This window comes from Phocoena phocoena, chromosome 15 (assembly GCF_963924675.1).
Source record: "Phocoena phocoena chromosome 15, mPhoPho1.1, whole genome shotgun sequence".
Lineage (NCBI taxonomy): Eukaryota > Metazoa > Chordata > Mammalia > Artiodactyla > Phocoenidae > Phocoena > Phocoena phocoena.
This window is the reverse complement of record NC_089233.1, coordinates 27,953,685-27,974,293: the sequence shown is the minus strand read 5'-3', so window position 1 is coordinate 27,974,293 and position 20,609 is coordinate 27,953,685. Positions and strand designations below refer to the sequence as shown.

The 20,609-nt window shown below is 45.6% G+C and overlaps 1 protein-coding gene across 1 annotated transcript in view; it reads left to right on the top strand.

The window, feature by feature from the left end:
• SNX29 (sorting nexin 29) overlaps nucleotides 1–20,609 on the top strand; it is a 524,651-nt gene that overhangs the window by 353,264 nt on the left and 150,778 nt on the right. The window contains exon 17 of the mRNA XM_065892522.1: nucleotides 1,802–1,883. Coding sequence (XP_065748594.1) covers nucleotides 1,802–1,883 — 82 coding nt within the window. The remainder of the gene's footprint in view (nucleotides 1–1,801; nucleotides 1,884–20,609) is intronic.

Genomic DNA, 20,609 nt, shown 5'->3' with positions numbered 1-20,609 from the left:
CCTGCTCTCAGGCAACCTCTGCTGGGTCCAGCCACCTCATATCTTCTCCTCCTCCCCCTCAGGTTGATCACCTCCACTAAAGCCAGAGGGAAGCGCCATTTCCCTCTCCCTCTTCTCTTGCAGAGAAGGCCCTGGCTGACCTCAGCTCCATCCCCAGCCTCCCCCGGCCCTCCCTTCATACCAACTGCCCTGGTAGATGTGACTCCTCCAACTTATTTGGTCTTCCATACTCCGGATCATTATTTTATTCCCTTAACTCACACTTCTGAGTCTAGGAGAGAGAGGACAATCAATTCTAATACAGCGAGCTATGTGCTCTGAAAAGGAGAGCATATTCGGGGGGACCTGGGGGACCTCCTGGAGCCCTGGGAGGTGGTCCAGCCCTCACCAATCCTGGGAGGTTAATGAAAACCAGAGTGTCAGTTACACTTCTACACCCCTCCCGCTCCCGACAGAAATGAAAGGGGAACACTCTAGTCACTAGCACAGTTTTGGGGACCTTTCCAGGAGGGGTGTCACTAGGTATCCAAATCAGTTTGGTGCCTCAGAATGGCAGCTTGTACTTGGAGCCCTGGGGAGGTGATCAATAGGGTGTATTTTGCCCCATGAAGGCGGTCAGCACCTGGGCTCAGAGCTTAGAAGAAATGCTGCTTCAGGAGAGAAGCATTCCTTTGTGAAAATGAAATGCTCTTTACTGTGGAGATTGTGAGGCTGTTGAGTCATGGACTCTTCCATCATCAGTGTCTCAAACTGTGTTCTAAGCACAGGAGGCTGGCGAATTTTTAAGAGCTGCTCTTTAGAGATAAGGAGAGCTCCAGGAAAAGCACTTAGCCCTGGAGCAACTCCTAGCAGAAACAAGGGCTAGGACCTCCCAGCCCTTCCAGAATTGCACAGCACTGCTGTGAGAGCTGTTAATGATTGATCTGGAAGTTTCAGTGACACTTAACTTATCAGCTTCACATGATGTAGATCCAGCTGGTGGAAGAGTGGTGGTGGTGGGTGTACGCGCCCAGTGACTCAGAGTTAGGTTCAAGTCATCTCGCAAGGCGGAACTGTCACATAACTGAAAGAACCCTTGAAGTTCTCTCAGATAGCCGGCGAGGATCAACCGAGATAATCTAGGTGACAGCACGGAGCCGTGCAGTGTGTGTACTCAGTAAGTGATTTTGCTCTATTCAAGCCACACACAGTGTTTCTGGAAAAGTTGCAAGAGCGGTTATTGGTGCCTGGCTTCCTGGAATCCCCTCTCCCCACCCAAAAGAGCTGTCTCTTGCATAGCCTAAGTGTTGGTCTCCTGAGCTCTTCCGTGGAGCCTGACCTTAAAGTGGGGCTCAGGGTCTAAAGTGGGCGCGGTGAGGAGGCAGCGTGACTCCTCCAAACGCTCCAGAAGCCCTGTGGGCGTGCTCTTGACCCTCCCCCGCCTCGTGGGGGCTTCCGGTGATCGTCCCCCTCTTCAGATGAGCAAACTGAGGTTCAGATAAACTATGGGCCACCGTCACTCAGTTAGTAAGGACTGAAGGGGCAGCTCTTTCTCATTCCAGAATACAAACTGCATGTATAAATTTAATATATATATATATATATATATATATATATATATATATATATATATATATGTTTTAAACTAAGTCCCTGAAAAATAATCTTGGGGGACCAAGTAATGAGATGGAAACTGATGCTTTAGCTTACAGTTGAGTGTAATAGATGTTGCCGTACATCGTGTGCCTCTTAGGGGAGAAAATAGCTTCCTCCCTGTTTTTGGCAAATTGAAATGACCACTCTGCATCTTTCTTTTGTTCAGATCAAACCGAGCGCTGATCAACGTCTGGATCCCGTCAGTGTTTCTCCGGGGCAAAGCCACCAATGCATTCCACGTGTATCAGGTAATCACCTGGTTTTCAGTTAGATGTCACCGCTGGGGTGGGGACCACACTTGTTTGTTACTCTCTGGTGCTTTTGCCTCTTGGCGATGGAGTGCCATACGTAGAGGCCACAGCCTCCAGATGACAGCATCCACCTGCCCAGCCTCCCCGAGGAAATGATCCTTCTGTCAGACAGAAGGAGGCAGGGTGGAGCTTTCTCGTGCTGTCGGGCCTCCTAGCGTGGCCATGACCGCTCAGCTCGGACAGCTTGAGCAGGAATGGGATTTGTTGGCTCGTGTTGCAACTGAAACGTCCAGGCGTTGGTCTGGCCTCAGACCTGCCTGGACCTGTGGTCAGACATCTGCTCCCATTTCCCCTGGTTTCCTGTGCTTGGGCGTCCTTTTCAGGCTGGCGCCCTCTGTGGGTGGACCAGGCAGCTCCCAGCAGCACCAGACTCTCAGCCTGTCTGGGCATCTCTCAGGAGTCTGTCTTGGATCCCAAGCCCATCCCTAAACCCCAGTGTTGGGAGATGGACTCCTGTGACGGGCCAGCTTCGAATCATGTGACCCCCACTGGCACTGGGGTTGGAGTTTCCCTCATCTGACCATGTGACTGAGAGAGGGGTGAGGGGGCTCCCCAGATGAAAACCAGGCCACTCTTTGCCAAAGAAGGGGCAACAGCCACTTGGCAAGTGGACACTGCAGATGTGCCCTCTGCTTGCTTGAGGTAGAGCTGATCACCCCCTCCCCGGCTGAGGATTGAGTGTCTGAAACCCAGGGGACCTTTGTTTTGGAGGTGATTTTGCCCCAACAGTTGGGACCCCAGTTGTCCATCTTTTCTCTGATTTTCTGATGCCTCTTCCAGCCCTGCCTACCTACCCTCTTCTTGGCTTTCTTGTTTCTCTTTCTTTTTCTTACCTGATCTGCAGCTGTTGGCGTCCCCTTGTCCTGGGACTGTTTTGTCTTCAGCTTTGACTCTTAGCCAGTTCTGGTTCTGCTGTTCAATTATCACAACAACTTTCACTACACTTTGTTCTGATTCCCCATGAGCTCCATGAAGAGCCTTGAGTTCTGTTGCCATTTTTCTCAGTGGGGAATTGACCATTGAAGAAGTCTTCTCAGCTATTAGGATAGTTTCCCCAGAGATTGGGGTGGTGCAAAAAGGACCCTTGAACTTGAGGATAGAAGCCCTGGTTTCAGTTTTGTGGCCTTAGGTAAATCTCAGTTTCCTTATCTGTAAAACAGAAATAATAATAATGCTTACTTTGCAAAGCTGTTGTTATTGGGATTAGAAGTACATGGTGTCCAGTAGGCACTAGGTATTCGTTTCTCATCTTCCAAAATGATCGCCGTGTTTAGTCTTTGATGGCAGGACTGGCAGTGGGCCTGGGTTATATGATGGGCTTAAGCATGATACACGCCTCTTACCTGAAATCTTACGGACAAATGAGCTAGAGTTTGGCAGGGAAGTTTGCACTGGAAAGTTATTCTAGTTTACTTGTTCAGCTGGGCGACAGTAGCACTTTAAGAAGAGAATCTGATTCCTGATGCTCTCAGCTCTGGCTTGAAAAGAGAATTAGATATGACAGATTTCCGAATATCCTTTTCTCCAAAACCAAACCCCCTCCCCCCAAATCTCTTATTTGAGCATCCTTCAAGTTCTGCTTTGCGGTCATCAGAAAGCTGGGAGGTGTTGCCTGGAGAATGAAAAAAGTGAAGCAGACAGCTTTATTTTAGAGCAAAATTAAAATGCGAGATCGCTTGAGAGGTTTTCTTGACCTTTCATTTTTCACTCCTCTCCCTCCCCTCACCCCAGGAAGCAAGGGCCATTTTTAGCTCCTGAAAGCCAGTTAAGGAATGAGATGGACACAGCAAATATGCAGTTGCCTGGGAGATTGTTTCCACAGTGGCCACCATGGGATTCGAGCCACACTCTCCCCATCCTTGACCATTTCCAGAGCTTTCCTGGGTGTGGTCCAGCCAGTGCGTGGAGGATAAGGCCTGGATTTCATGGAGCCATGAGGCTGACAGCTCCCACATCACGTAGAGCAGCTGCGTCCCACACTGTGGGCTGTCTGAAATCTCTCCTGATCTTGGAGTGTGTTGAATGCAACTGTTTTTCTCCTTTTAGCTAACAGCGCTTCTGGTTGGTACCTAACAGCAAACTCTGAGCATGTGTTTGGAAGTATTTTAGAAAGTCTTCATTACAGTGTGATTTTTTGGGTTTTTGTTGTTTTTTAAATGATAAATGATATTGGAGAGTGACTCCTGTAAAATACTGGTACTGTTGGACATTATTTTTATTAGTTAAAAAAATGCACTTTATATAATTCCACAAAAGATTTGAGATAATTTCTAGAGAAACTCAGAAAAGAGTGATAAAATAGAAGTAAGAAATAAAATATCAAGAGTCAGAGAAGATGTAAACTAAGAGTGTTTCCATTAAGGGAACAGTGGAAATCATATATATACATACATACATATATATGAGATCCTATGTGGTTGCTCTCATTGGTTTGTAAGTTTCCTTTGAGCTTCCTGGCAACCAGTGTGGAAATGTGGCTATTTTGGGTAATTCCATTGCTAATGAGAAGAAAATATGTCAGTTCCTCAAAGGGAGTTCTGAAAGAAATGTCCTCACAGAGCTTTAGATGAAGCAATAATAAAGAATATGGTAGATGATGCCCTGTTACATCCCTAGGACAAATCACTGTCAGGTTTCCTTAAGCTCTCCCTCCAAGGAAGCCAAGGGCATAACCTCAAAATGAACCATAGTTCCTTTTAAGAGCCCAGACAAAAGGGTCAGCACATGTAGCTTTCTCAGTAGATCTGCACTGTCCAGTCCGACAGCCACTAGCCACTAGCCACGTGTGGTCATTTAAATTTTTTTTTTTTTTTTTGGCTGTGTTGGGTCTTCGCTGCTGCACGTGGGCTTTCTCTAGTTGCTGCAAGCAGGAGATACTCTTTGTTGCGGAACATGGGCTCTAGGTGCACGGGCTTCTGTAGTTGTGGCGCACGGGCTTAGTTGCTCCGCGGCATGTGGGATCTTCCTGGACCAGGGCTCAAACCTGTGTCCCCTGCGTTGGCAGGAGGATTCTTAACCACTGTGCCACAATTGGTGGCATCGTTTAAATTTGACTTAATCAAAAGGGGAAGAAATTAAACTCTAGTTCCTCAAGCACACCAGCCACATTTCAAGTACTTCTTAGCCACATGTGGCTGGTGGCTGCCGTATTGGACAACGCGGATACAGCACATTTCCATCACCTCAGGAAGCTCTGTTGGATGGTGATGATCTAGAACAGTCTCTCCCAGAGTGGCAGAAAGCAAGATGATCTTCTGTGTGATCTGTGTGCTTAGTGAGGTTTTAGAGAGACAGAGACTGGACATCCAATAAATAGTTCTGCAGGGAGCAGGCCACTCGCCTTTCAGCTCTTCCATCACTGACAATGACCTGAAAGGGAAAGTCTCCACGTGGCCATTAGGCCCTTAACGCCCTCTAACCATGCATCTTAGCAAAGACAGAGGAAGGCCCAGGATCAACGCCTTTGGCAGGCAACAGACACCAGCTCAATTAACCACATTGTTTTCTTCCATTGTATTTGTTTTTATATCTGCCTTCTGCTATTTTTCCATTTACCACAGCGATGTACAGTTTCCTTTTAAAATAAATTTAAGCAGAAAGAAAGTGAGTCAGCTTAAAGAAAAATACTAAATGTATGATAATGAAAACAGCGAGAAGTTTAGGACAGTGCTGTGGGAATGAATAATATTTGGGAAACGCCACCTCTCCGTGATCTGTGTATGTTACATAAAATAGCTCATTCAGTCCTCACAACAACCCTGTGAGGTAACAAATGCTTATTATCCCCATTTTATAGATGAGAAAACAAAGACACAGAGAAGCAGCTCATTCAGTAACATGACTCTCAGCCCCCAAAGCATCTTCTGACAAGATGCCTGTTTGCACAGATTCTGTGAATGTGGGCAGAGTCCAGATTTAAAAATCCGAGAAGCAGATGGGGCAGTTGCCTTGGAAGGGCCCAGCCTGACCAAGAACTTGCCTGTGTGGATGGCCCCCTGCATCCCTGAGGCCATGGGCCAAGGGCCCCCCTGCCGCCAAGCCAGGGTTTTTCTGTCCATCTGTTCCAGACCCCCTGCAGTACACACATCAGAGCCCTGCAAAACCCAGAGCCAAGCTGTGCGCAAGTTTGCTTTGGAAAGTTGTTAAAGCAGGGCCTCTTGACCATGACTGCTCTGGCCACAGAAGAGTTTCAGGGATGCTTCCTCAGAACCTCTTGTTTGAGCAGTGGCAGGGTCCCCAGAGCCTGCCCTGGGACGCTTGGGAACTGTGGCACTTCTGACTGCAGAGGAACTCAGCTAGGTCACCTGCTGTCCGGTGTTACTGGGCTCTCACCACTTGTCTTGTGGGAGAGGTCTGGGTGTATATTTTGCACAAAGGATCCTGGCCAGAAGTGCTGTCCCTTGACTGGATTGAATGCAAGTTATTAAAAAAAGTTTGTATCTCCAAACACCATGGTTTCCACACTCTACTCCCAGGTCCCAAGGTGGGTGCTGAGGTGTGTTCTGGCATAAAAGTAAGAAAAGGCAGCCTTTGACCAGTTTTCAGAGCAAAAGTAAAATTGATGTCCAGAACTTTCCCAATTTCAATTTTTCTTCCACAAGTGTTTCTCACTTCTGGCCTCTGCCAACTAATGCTTGGCTGCCAGCAGACACTAGCCAGAGACGCAATGACTAAATAGCAACAAACAGAATGGAAGAAACCAAAGCAAAACCCTGTTTACTAACTGGTCTTGCTCAGTTCTCTCTCTCTCTCTCTCTCTCTCTCTCTCTCTCTCTCTCTCTCTCTCTCTCTCTCTCTCTCTCTGTGTTAATACACAGTTGTCCCTTCCACATGACATAGTGACATTTGTTGTTAATCAGTTCGTTCCTAGTTTATACCTTTGCAAATGTTTTCTCTTATTTCCCAAATACCCCAACTTCCAAACCAGTTTGACATCCACTGTCTTAATATCCTACTGTAGTGTTTATAAAGGCATGTTAGGCCTTAAAACATCTGCTTATTTTTTTTCCTTATGCAAATATTACAGCCGCTAAATCGGCATGAAATAATACATCAATACACTTACTCTCTGAACCCTTAGGTCTTTCCCTTTGAAAAGCACTGTTAGTGTAAGTACAGCTGGAATCAGTCCTCTACGTGGGAGTTTATTTCAGCCTTTGAGTTTCGCCACCAGAAACACTGGCTACAGTGCAATATTCCATTTGCCCAGCACAACTAATTAGGTCTCCTTTGTAAAGAAAGTTGCTTTGTTTCAGCAAAGCTTTTTCCTTCTAGAATAAGTCCCCTTTCCTTGGGACCACAGGAGGCTGTCTTGACTTAGAGAAAAGGTGGTACCCCAGGAAGACTCCTTCAGTGTTGGAGGTTCCCGCACCCCCAAAAGGTTATTGTGTAGCCTGGGCAGGTGTTTTCAAGGTTTATTCTAGGGGAGCATATTTATATATGCAGTGCAGGGAAAGCCCATGATTTTTCGTATTAATAATGGATCACAGGGTCTGGCAGGCTGCATGGGGCCGCACGTGGTTTAGAGGATGGTCATGTTTTTGTACCTCAGGCTTCGGGTACTTCAGCCCTTTTCATCTCTGTCCTAGGATGGTTTACTCTTCAGGCCCTCAAGTTTGCTATTACCTACGGTTCCATCTATGCTTACTTAGTGTATAGCTATGCGAGAGGGAGGGATTCATTAAGTAGAGACGGATGAGATGTTTGAGCCACGCACAGAAATGGGAATGGCAGCTGCAGTAACATGGGCTGATCAGAAGCCTCCGCCCGAGCGGTTACCATTCCAGGTGTGGGGACAGAGGGACCAGTTCTGAGGCCGAAGGGATTCCCTCTCGTTCACGTCAGGTCCTTCCCACCACACCTGCCGTGAACCAGGCAGGCGGGAAAGACAGCTGTGGATCGTTTGATTTCTGGGTTTCGTTCCAGCCAGGTTGGCTTCTGTGCTGCATGATAAGTGAAACTGGGGGAGGCTTTGCCTTTGTTCTCGCTCTCTCCTTCCTTGAGGACTTTCCATCCCACAAAGTCAAGCTCCTCCGCACCTCTGAGGATTACAGCACATTAACCTCCAGGTGTTCTTGGGACGCTCAAGACTCCTGGGAAAGCCTGATACAGGTGAAAACAAAAAGCCAAACGGAAAAAGCCTGTTTGCCTCCCCTTGGACATACGTGTCACTATTATTCTGTTACTGCCTTTATCTTTTCAAACAGGAGGAACTTTTTTTCCCCTTTCATAGTATAATTCCTTTATTTATCCCAAAGCTGTGGATTGAGGGCTGACCAGATGCCAGACACGTGCTAAACACTGCAGAGCCTGGGGTGAGCAAGACGTGACATTGCACTTACCCTCCCAACCTCACAGTCTAGAGGGGGACAGTTGCTCTCGAGTAAACAGGACAGTCTCGCGAGATAAGGGCTGCAGAGAGAGGTACGGGTGGGAGGGACGGAACACCACTCACCTTGCAAAGTGACAACAGACGATGGATGGATAACGTGGTTGGCACAGCGCCTGGCAAACAGCTGCCGTGCAGACACTACCTTTAGTGACCTAAGGACCACTTGACTTGTGATAAGCAATTAGACCTGAAAGTAAACATAAAAGAGTTACCCCCTGTTGAACTGAATGTCTCTGGGAACGTTTGCGTATTCAAAAAAGCCTTTAGCATCTACTTGATCAAGGGTTCCACATCAGCCTCCTTAGGGGCGGCAAGGAGCAGGATACCTTTGTCCTCAAGGTGTCTGGGTCTGGTGAGGGGACGGAGCCCCATCAAGCAGCTGAAATGCAAGGGTCATGTCGAGCGGCTCCATGGAGGCTTAGCAGAGGGGTGAGCTCTGCTGGAGGGAGAGACCTGGGCTCACAGGTGAAACCTAGGATCATAGTTCACTTTCCCAATGGGACTCCCTGGAAGCCTGAAAGCATTAATGCCCAGGCCCCAGTACATTATAGTTTCACCAGCCCAGGGCTGCCCAGTTGGTGCTAGGTTTAGTCTTGTTTTGAATTCAAGTATAGTCCTTACTTATTGAGTACTGGGTTGCACCAGTGACATTATTCACCAGCATCTCCAAGGTGCCTGTACATGATCCTCTTGGCCTCCTCCAAGGAGGTTTCCCAAGATGGTACCCCAGTTTAATGCTGCCTCTTTGTGTGGAGCCATAGGCACAGCTGGCGTGTAAATCTGGATGAGCTAAACACATATATGTTCTCGGTTTCTGTTGCTGGAATACGGTTAGGGTGGCCTCAAGGAGGTACCACCCCCAGTTCTGATGTACTACTGGCTGTCTTCTTCACAGGGCACTGCAGCTGGCTTTGGTTATTGTTGATCATTGTCAAGGACGTCTTCTCCTTTGAGATCTGCTTTGTAACATCTCTAATCTTTGCTAATTAAGGCAATCTGAATTGGCCATAATTCTTATATTGGACTTTCAGGACATCTCCATTTCTGATTTGGTGTAGAAATGGACTCTACTAAAATTATTGAGTATTAAACATTATATTAGGAACGCTTTTTGCTGCAAGTAACGTATTATCTCACTCAAAGTGACTTAACCAATAGGAGTTGATACACGTAACAGAAAGTTGGGGACTCAGGTATTCAATAGCTTAATCACATCAGTGGCTTCCAGAGCTGTTAGCACTTCCTCTTTACAAGACAGTGTCCAAGTGGGAAGAAGAGAGGTTTCTACTCACAGATTATTTTTTTAATCAAAAAGAAAAATCTTTGCCTAAAGCCCTCCTGTGGACTTCCCTTAGGTCCCATTGACCCCAGATGAGGTCACATAGCCATGGTTTTGCTGAAAGCAAAGCTGGGAAAATGAGCATCTCCCTGTCTCAGTCCCTGAGCAGGTGGAGAGCTCTGCCAGTAGGTGAGACAGGCAGGGAGCTGGCCATTGGGTAGGCAGCTGGGCTTCTGCCACAGGCACTGTAATGTACATTGTGTTGACAGAAATTAATCAGTCGAGGGACTTCCCTGGTGGCTCAGTGGTTAAGAATCTGCCTGCCAATGCAGGGGAACACAGGTTCGAGCCCTGGTCTGGGACGATACCACATGCCGTGGAGCAACTAAGCCCGTGCGCCACAGCTACTGAGCCTGCGTGCCACAACTACTGAGCCTGCGTGCTGCAACTACTGAGCCCTGTGCTGCAACTACTGAAGCCCGTGTGCCTAGAGCCCGTGCTCCTCAACAAGAGAAGCCACTGCAATGAGAAGCCCATGCACTGCGACAAAGAGTAGCCCCCACCCGCCGCAACTAGAGAAAGCCTGCCCGCAGCAGCGAAGACCCAATGCAGCCAAAAATTAATTAATTAATTAATTAATTAAAAAGAAATCACTCAATCTAAGAAAGAAATGGAAAATTTTATTCGAGTCAAATTGAGGATTATAACCTGGAAACAGCATCTCAGAAAGCTCTGAGAACCATTCCACCCATTAGAAGTCAAAGCACGGTTATGTAAGTTTTTTCGAGACAGAGGGCTGTACCTGAAATGATGCATTACTGACAGTTGACACAATCCAGATGTGCAAGTACAAAGTGGTGGGTCATCATGACCCCTTAAGAGATGAAGAAGGGGAGAGGAGCTTCAACATGGCGGAAGAGTAAGACGTGGAGATCACCTTCCTCCCCACAAATACATCAGAAATACATCTACATGTGGAACAACTCCTACAGAACACCTACTGAATGCTGGCAGACGACCTCAGACCTCCCAAAAGGCAAGAAACCCCCCACGTACCTGGGTAGGGCAAAAGAGAAAAGAAAAAACAGAGACAAAAGAATAGGGACGGAACCTGCACCAGTGGGAGGGATCCGTGAAGGAGGAAGGGTTTCCACACCCTAGGAAGCCACTTTGCTGGTGGGGACTGCGGGTGGCGGAGGGGGGAAGCTTCGGAGCCACAGAGGAGAGCACAGCAACGGTGCGGAGGGCAAAGCGGAGAGGTTCCCGCACAGAGGAGCCGTGCTGACCAGCACTTACCAGCCCGAGAGGTTTGTCTGCTCACCCAGTGGGGCGGGCGGGGGCTGGGAGCTGAGGCTCAGGCTTCAGTAGGATCACAGGGAGAGGACTGGGGTTGGCGGCGTGAACACAGCCTGAAGGGGGCTAGTGCGCCACGGCTAGCCGGGAGGGAGTCTGGGAAAAGGTCTAGAGCTGCAGAAGAGGCAAGAGACGTTTTCTTCCCTCTGTGTTTCCTGGTGTGCGAGTAGAGGGGGTTAAGAGCGCCGCTTAAAGGAGCTCCAGAGACGGGCGTGAGCCGTGGCTGTCAGCGTGGACCCCAGAGACGGGCATGGGACACTAAGGCTGTTGCCGCCGCCACCAAGAAGGCTGTGTGCGAGCACAGGTCACTCTCCACCCCGCCCCTCCTGGGAGCCTGTGTGGCCCGCCACTGCCAGGGTCCCGGCATCCAGGGACAACTTCCCCAGGAGAACACACGGCGCGCCTCAGGCGGTGCAATGTCACGCTGGCCTCTGCCACCGCAGGCTCACCCCGCATCCGTACCCCTTCCTCCCCCTGGCCTGAGTGAGCCAGAGCCCCCAAATCAGCTGCTCCTTTAACCCCGTCCTGTCAGGGCAGGGAACAGATGCCTTCAGGAAACCTACATGCAGAGGCAGGGCCAAATCCAAAGCTGAACCCCAGGAGCTGTGCGAACAAAGAAAAGAAAGGGAAATCTCTCCCATCAGCCTCAGGAGCAGCGAATTAAATCTCCACAGTCAACTTGATGTACGCTGTATCTGTGGAATACCTGAATAGACAACGAATCATCCTCAATTGAGGAGGTGGACTTTGGGAGCAATGATATGTATTTTTTTTCCCCTTTTTTTCTTTTTGTGAGTGTGTGTGTATATGTATGCTTCTGTGTGTGATTTTGCCTGTATAGCTTTGCTTTTACCATTTGTCCTAGGGTTCTGTCTGTCCGTTTTTTTTTTTTTCTTTTCTTTTTTTTTTTAGTATAGTTTTTAGCGCTTCTTATCATTGGTGGATTTGTTTTTTGTTTTGGTTGCTCTCTCTTTTTTTATTTTTATTTTAAAAATTTTTTTAATAATTATTTTTTATTTTAGTAACTTTTTATTTTATTTTATCTTCTTCTTTCTTTCTTTCGTTCTTTTCTCCCTTTTATTCTGAGCCACGTGGATGACAGGCTCTTGGTGCTCCAGCCAAGCGTCAGGGCTGTGCCTCTGAAGTGGGAGAGCCAAATTCAGGACATTCGTCCACAAGAGACCTCCCAGCTCCGCGTAATATCGAACGGCGAATATCTCCTAGAGATCTCCATCTCAGTGCCAAGACCCAGCTCCACTCAACGACCAGCAAACTACAGTGCAGGACACCCTATGCCAAACAACTAGCGAGACAGGAACACAACCCCACCCATTAGCAGAGAGGCTGCCTAAAAACATAATAAGGCCACAGACACCTCAAAACACATCACCAGACTCTGGTGGACCTGCCCACCAGAAAGACAAGATCCAGCCTCATTCACCAGAACACTGGCACTAGTCCCCTCCACCAGGAAGCCTACAGAACCCACTGAACCAACCTTAGCCACTGGGGGCAGACACCAAAAACAAAGGGAACTGAGAACTTGCAGCCTGCGAAAAGGAGACCCCAAACACACTAAGTTAAGCAAAATGAGAAGACAGACAAACACACAGCAGATGAAGGAGCAAGGTAAAAACCCACCAGACCTAACAAATGAAGAGGAAATAGGCAGTCTACCTGAAAAAGCATTCAGAGTAATGATAGTAAAGATGATCCAAAATCTTGGAAATAGAATGGAGAAAATACAAGAAACGTTTAACAAGGACCTGAAAGAACTAAAGAGCAAACAAACAGTGATGAACAACATAATAAATGAAATTAAAAATTCTCTAGAAGGGATCAATAGCAGAATAACTGAGGCAGAAGAACGGATAAGTGACCTGGAAGATAAAATAGTGGAAATAACTACTGCAGAGCAGAATAAAGAAAAAAGAATGAAAAGAACTGAGGACAGTCTCAGAGATGTCTGGGACAACATTAAATGCACCAACATTCGAATTATAGAGGGTCCCAGAAGAAGAAGGGAAAAAGAAAGGGACTGAGAAAATATTTGAAGAGATTGTAGTTGAAAACTTCCCTAATATGGGAAAGAAAATAGTTAATCAAGTCCAGGAAGCACAGAGAGTCCCATACAGGATAAATCCAAGGAGAAACACACCAAGACACATATTAATCAAACTATCAAAAATTAAATGCAAAGATAAAATATTAAAAGCAGCAAGGGGAAAACAACAAATAACACACAAGGGAATCCCCATAAGGTTAACAGCTGATCTTTCAGCAGAAGCTCTGCAAGCCAGAAGGGAGTGGCAGGACATATTTAAAGTAATGAAAGGAAAAAACCTACAACCAAGGTTACTCTACCCAGCAAGGATCTCGTTCAGATTTGACGGAGAAATTAAAACCTTTACAGACAAGCAAAAGCAGAGAGAATTCAGCACCACCAAACCAGCTTTACAACAAATGCTAAAGGAACTTCTCTAGGCAGGAAACAGAAAAGAAGGAAAAGACCTACAATAACAAACCCAAAACAATTAAGAAAATGGTAATAGAAATGTACATATCGATAATCACCTTAAATGTAAATGGATTAATCGCTCCAGCCAAAAGACATAGACTGGCTGAATGGATACAAAAACAAGACCCATATATATGCTGTCTACAAGAGACCCACTTCAGACCTAGGGACACATACAGACTGAAAATGAGGGGATGGAAAAAGATATTCCATGCAAATGGAAATCAAAAGAAAGCTGGAGTAGCAATTCTCGTATCAGACAAAATAGACTTTAAAATAAAGACTATTAGAAGAGACAAAGAAGGACACTACATTAATGATCAAGGGATCAATCCAAGAAGAAGATACAACAATTGTAAATATTTATGCACCCAACATAGGAACACCTCAATACATAAGGTATATACTAACAGCCATAAAAGGGGAAATCGACAGTAACACGATCATAATAGGGGACTTTAACACCCCACTTTCACCAATGGGCAGATCAAACAACATGAAAATAAATGAGGAAACACAAGCTTTAAATGATATATTAAACAAGATGGACTTGATTGATATTTATAGGACATTCCATCCAAAAACAACAGAATACACTTTCTTCTCAAGTGCTCATGGAACATTCTCCAGGATAGATCACATCTTGGGTCACAAATAACGCCTTGGTAAATTTAAGAAAATTGAAATCATATCAAGTATCTTTTCTGACCATAATTCTATGAGACTAGATATCAATTACAGGAAAAAATCTGTAAAAAAATACGAACACATGTAGGTTAAACAATACACTACTTAATAACCAAGAGATCACTGAAAAATTCAAAGAGGAAATCAAAAATTACCTGGAAACAAACGACAATGAAAACACAATGACCCAAAACGTATGGGATGCAGCAAAAGCAGTTCTAAGAGGGAAGTTTATAGCAAGACAGTCCTACCTCAAGAAACAAGAGACATCTCAAATAAAAAACCTAACCTTACACCTAAAGCAGTTAGAGAAAGAAGAAGAAAAAAACCCAAAGTTAGCAGAAGGAAAGAAATCATAAAGATCAGATCACAAATAAATGAAAAAGAAATGAAGGAAACAATAGCAAAGATAAATAAAACTAAAAGCTGGTTCTTTGAGAAGATAAACAAAATTGATAAACCATTAGCTAGATTCATCAAGAAAAAAAGAGACTCAAATCAATAGAATTACAAATGAAAAAGGAGAAGTAACAACTGACGCTGCAGAAATACAAAGGATCATGACAGGTTACTACAAGCAACTATATGCCAATAAAAGAGACAATCTGGAAGAAATGGACAAATTCTTAGAAATGCACAACCTTCCTAGACTGAACCAGGAAGAAATAGAAAATATGAACAGATCAATCACAAGCACTGAAATTGAGACTGTGATGAAAACTCTTCCAACAAACAAAAGCCCAGGACCAGATAGCTTCACAGACGAATTCTATCAAACATTTAGAGAAGAGCTAACATCTCTCCTTCTCAAACTCTTCCAAAATCTAGCAGGGGGAGGAACACTCCGAAACTCATTCTACGAGGCCACCATCACCCTGATGCTAAAACCAGACAAAGATGTCACAAAGAAAGAAAACTACAGACCAATGTCACTGATGAACATAGATGCAAAAATCCTCAACAAAATACTAGCAAACAGAATCCAACAGCACATTAAAAGGATCATACATCATGATCAAGTGGGGTTTATCCCAGGAATGCAAGGATTCTTCAGTATGTGCAAATCAATCAATGTGATACACCATATTAACAAATTGAAGGAGAAAAACCATATGATCATCTCAATAGATGCAGAGAAATCTTTTGACAAAATTGAACACCCATTTATGATAAAAACCCTCCAGAAAGTAGGCATAGAGGAAACTTACCTCAACATAATAAAGGCCATATATGACATACCCACAGCCAACATCATCCTCAATGGTGAAAAACTGAAACCATTTCCACTAAGATCAGGGAAAAGACAAGGTTGCCCACTCTCACCACTATTATTCAACGTAGTTTTGGAAGTTTTAGCCACAGCAATCAGAGAAGAAAAAGAAATAAAAGGAATCCAAATCAGAAAAGAAGTAAAGCTCTCACTGTTTGCAGATGACATGATACTATACATAGAGAATCCTAAAAATGCTACCAGAAAACTACTAGAGCTAATCAATGAATTCGGTAAAGTAGCAGGATACACAATTAATGCACAGAATGCTCTTACATTCCTATACACTAATGATGAAAAATCTGAAAGTGAAATTAAGAAAACACTCCCATTTACCATTGCAACAAAAAGAATAAAATATCTAGGAATAAACCTACCTAAGGAGACAAAAGACCTGTGTGCAAAAAATGATAAGACACTGATGAAAGTAATTAAAGATGATACAAATAGATGGAGAGATATACCATGTTCTTGGATTGGAAGAATCAACATTGTGAAAATGACTCTACTACCCAAAGCAGTCTACAGATTCAGTGCAATCCCTATCAAACTACCACTGGCATTTTTCACAGACCTAGAACAAAAAATTTCACAATTTGTATGGAAACACAAAAGACCCCGAATAGCCAAAGCAATCTTGAGAAAGAAAAACGGAGCTGGAGGAATCAGGCCCCCCGACTTCAGACTATACTACAAAGCTACAGTAATCAAGACAGTATGGTACTGGCACAAAAACAGAAATATCGATCAGTGGAACAGGATAGAAAGTTCAGAGATAAACCCACGCACATATGGTCACCTTATCTTTCATAAAGGCGGCAAGAATATACAGTGGAGAAAAGGCAGCCTCTTCAATAAGTGGTGCTGGGAAAACTGGACAGCTACATGGAAAAGACTGAAATTAGAACACTCCCTAACACCATTCACAAAAATAAACTCAAAATGGATTAAAGACCTAAATGTAAGGCCAGACACTATAAAACTCTTAGAGGAAAACATAGGCAGAACACTCTATGACATAAATCACAGCAAGGTCCTTCTTGACCCACCTCCTAGAGAAATGGAAATAAAAACAAAAAGAAACAAATGGGACCTAATGAAACTTAAAATCTTTTGCACAACAAGGGAAACCATAAACAAGATGAAAAGCCAACTCTCACAATGGGAGAAAATATTTGCAAATGAAGCCAACTGACAAAGGATTAATCTCCAAAATTTCCAAGCAGCTCATGCAGCTCAATATCAAAAAGACAAACAACCCATTCCAAAACTGGGCAGAAGACCTAAATAGACGTTTCTCCAAAGAAGACACACAGATTGCCAACAAACACATGAAAAGATGCTCAACATCATTAATCATTAGAGAAATGCAAATCAAAACTACAGTGAGATATCACCTCACACCAGTCAGAATGGCCATCATCAAAAAATCTACAAAAAATAAATGCTGGAGAGGGTGTGGCGAAAAGGGAACCCTCTTGCACCGTTGGTGGGAATGTAAATTGATACAGCCATTATAGAGAACAGTATGGAGTTTCCTTAAAAAACTAAAAATAGAACTACCATACGACCCAGGAATCCCACTACTGGGCATATACCCTGAGAAAAACATAATTCAAAAAGAGTCATGTGTCACAGTGTTCATTGCAGCTCTATTTATGATAGCCAGGACATGGAAGCAACCTAAGTGTCCGTCGACAGATGAATGGATAAAGAAGATGTGGCACATATATACAATGGAATATTACTCAGCCATAAAAAGAAACGAAATTGAGTTATTTGTAGTGAGGTGGATGGACCTAGAGTCTGTCATGCAGAGTGAAGTAAGTCAGAAAGAGAAAAACAAATACCGTATGCTACCACATATATATGGAGTCCAAAAAAAAAAAATAATGGTCATGAAGAACCTAGGGGCAAGATGGGGAAAAAAAGACGCAGACCTACTAGAGAATGGACTTGAGGATACAGGGAGCGGGAGGGGTAAGCTGGGACAAAGTGAGAGAGTGGCATGGACGTATATACACTGCCAAATGTAAAATAGGTAGCTAGTGGGAAGCAGCCGCATAGCACAGGGAGATCAGCTCGGTGCTTTGTGAACACCTAGAGAGGTGGGATAGGGAGGGTGGGAGGGAGGGAGACGCAAGAGGGAAGAGATATGGGGATATATGTATATGTATAGCTGATTCACTTTGTTATAAAGCAGAAACTAACACACCATTGTAAAGCAATTATACTCCAATAAAGATGTTAAAAAAAAAAAGAGATCAAGAAGGAAGGTTATCTTCTAAGAAGTTGTCTTGTTGATGCTGGGAGAATGTCACTCTTTATGGTTGAGCAGGCATTTCTGCTGATGGGGGCGGTTTGGTCGATGCCTAATGCAGATACACAACGCATAGTAAAGGGAAGAGAGGAGGCCGAAGGGCAGAGAAATTTTTTTATGTTTAAAGTTTTCTCGTCTTGCTGTAAAACATGAATTTCACTTTACAATTGTCATTTAATCCTTTTGGCCACCTTCTCTTATAGGCACTAGTATCATCTCCCCTGTTTTTATAGATGAGGAAGCTGTGACTCCATGGGTTAAGTAACTTCCTCTGGGTCACACACAAGATCCTGCCTGTTCCTCTTGTTATCCCCGCCATGTGGCCCACTGTCTGCCCCATAGGCACGTGCCCTAAGTGTATGTTTCAGTGAAACGAACCCATTTCCATCACCCGTTTCCTCCAAGGAATTCTCCCCACAGTTTCATTGACCCATCACTCATTGTCATAACTGCCACAGGCAGCTGATATTGGTGACAAGGTAATATTCTCACAGGGTGGAGAGAACAGCGAAGACCAGTGTGTGGAATTTATGGGTCCCTCGGAATTTGAGAAATTCGTTAAGGCAGAGATTTTCAGCCTAAATGTATAAAGTCATAGAATATTCGGGTTTGAATAAAATAGAGAGCTCACTTTTGTGTGTGCACGTGTGTGTGTACATGCATTTTGAAATATGTATTCAGTACTATAATTTAATATTTGAAAAGCTGGGGGAAAAAAGACAGACATGGGCTTTGTGAATCAGGTGAGGTGGATATGCCATCTTGGCGGGTGGGATGTCCGGTTTTGACCCACCCTCTTTTATATTTCTTTCTTTCTTTTTTTTTTTTTGCGGTACGCGGGCCTCTCACTGTTGTGGCCTCTCCCATTGCGGAGCACAGGCTCCGGACGCACAGGCTCAACGGCCATGGCTCACGGGCCCAGCCACTCCGCGTCATGTGGGATCTTCCCGGACCGGGGCACGAACCCGTGTCCCCTGCATCGGCAGGTGGACTTCCAACCACTGAGCCACCAGGGAAGCCCTATATTTCTTTCTTATATGAGGAAACCAAAAGCAGTGACTTGTAGAAGAACATGCTGCCAGAAGCACAGAGAAGAGCACAGATGTGTTGCCTGGAGCCCTTTGTCTTCCTGTTGTGTCTCAAGACCCCTTCCTAGCTACTGTGCCCCCAAACAGCCCCAGTTTTATCTAGAGCTGCTCGGGGCATTTATCAGGTGGTGACTTGGAAGGTTAGTCGTGGGGCTGATAACTTTGATCATCATGGAGATCTGCAGCTTTTGCTTCTTCTCTGTTCTGCGGTCACTGTCGTCACCTACTGAAAACAGGTTTCCCCCTCTATCAGAAAGCAGAGCGTTCCTGTGAGCTCTTTTGTAAGTTGAGATGGCGTCAAGTGAAGAAGCAGTCAGCGTTTTTTGTAAGAGCGAGAATCCTTTTCGGATTTCTTTCAGTTATCGAAAACACGTGCTAATGTAGGTCTTTTGTGAAAGCGAAGTGGCATAAAGTGAACTTTCAAAAAGCTAGGGATGCCGGTGTCTGGTTTTAGTTGGGAAGGGAGGATGGGCTGGGCGAGGGACACTTGTGATTGAAACAGCCAAGTTCTAATGGGGAAGGTGGATGTTAATCATTATAAACGTGGAGAATGTTTCAGAAGGGGAGGTACAAAAGCAAAGCATGTGGCCACGCCACTCTTGCTGACGTGGTGATGGTGCTTCCTAAGGGCAGGCAGACGACCCAAGTGATATTAACTGTCATCCCTGGAAACGAAGGGGCGGGGGCAGGGCAGGGGTGGTGTCCAGGGAGGGCCCTGGGAGTGGAGAGCAGAGAGCCTGACTTAATCTTGGGGACCAGAGCTCAGCGATGTCTGCGGGGACACCTGAGGCTGGGGAGGCGGCAGGAAGAGCATCTCAGGAGAGTGCAGTGGGATGCAAGGAGCCAGCAGAGCCAGCAGAGAGGCTCTGTGGAAGAGAGAAGGGAGGGAGGAGTGAAGGAGAACCCAGCCGAGGCCTGGCAGCAGGGCCAGGGTTTCAGATGTCCCCTGAATGTTTAGCCTCCTGATCTCAGGAAGGCGCACTGCGTAGGGAATCTGGAGCCCTGGCTTCCAGGCCTGCCCCACCTCTGTGTGTCTTGGCCAACTCCTCCCCCTGCCCCCCACTGGCCTCCTCCAGTCTGATGAGATGGCCTCTGAGGCCCCTGAGCTCAAAGCCGTGGATCCCTTGCCCCAGCTGGAGCCGAGACTCCCCAGGCCCCCAGGAAGCCCGCCTGGCCTCCCCGCTCCCCCAGTCTTCTAGCTCCTCCTTCGATGAAGAACCAGGGCAGGAAGGGACTGTGGCACCTCTGAGGCAGAGAAGGATGTTCAGTTTTGCTCCTCAAGGCAGCAGAAACAGCCTCGTGGCTCCTAATTGAGGACCCCCGGCCCTCGCTTCCTGCATCGGCCCAGGGCCCTCAGAGCTGCCTGGCCCAGAGTCACCTCCTTCACGTACTGTTTTTAGGTGGTGGTGTCACCTTTTCTAAGCCCACCTTAAAGCTTTTTTCCAAATGAGGCAGGATGTAAGTAATTACATAAAAAAGGAAGAGAGGTGTTCGGAAGTCCTTTCCTTTTCCTGTAGTGCATTGGCACAGCTGAATGGACCTGTGTCAGCTTGGTCCCTGTATCCCACCTTCACGCCCACCACTGGAGAAACAAAACCTAAGAAGAAATAACTTGGCTAAGATGTGAATCTGTTTCCCTCCAGTAATTCCCTTTTCCAGGTTCCTCAGTCACACCCAGCTGGTCCTTTTCTGCTCCCTTGTCTGAAGGGAGATTTCTGGTGAAAATCGAAGTCCCAACAAAGCTGCTTTCCTTCCTG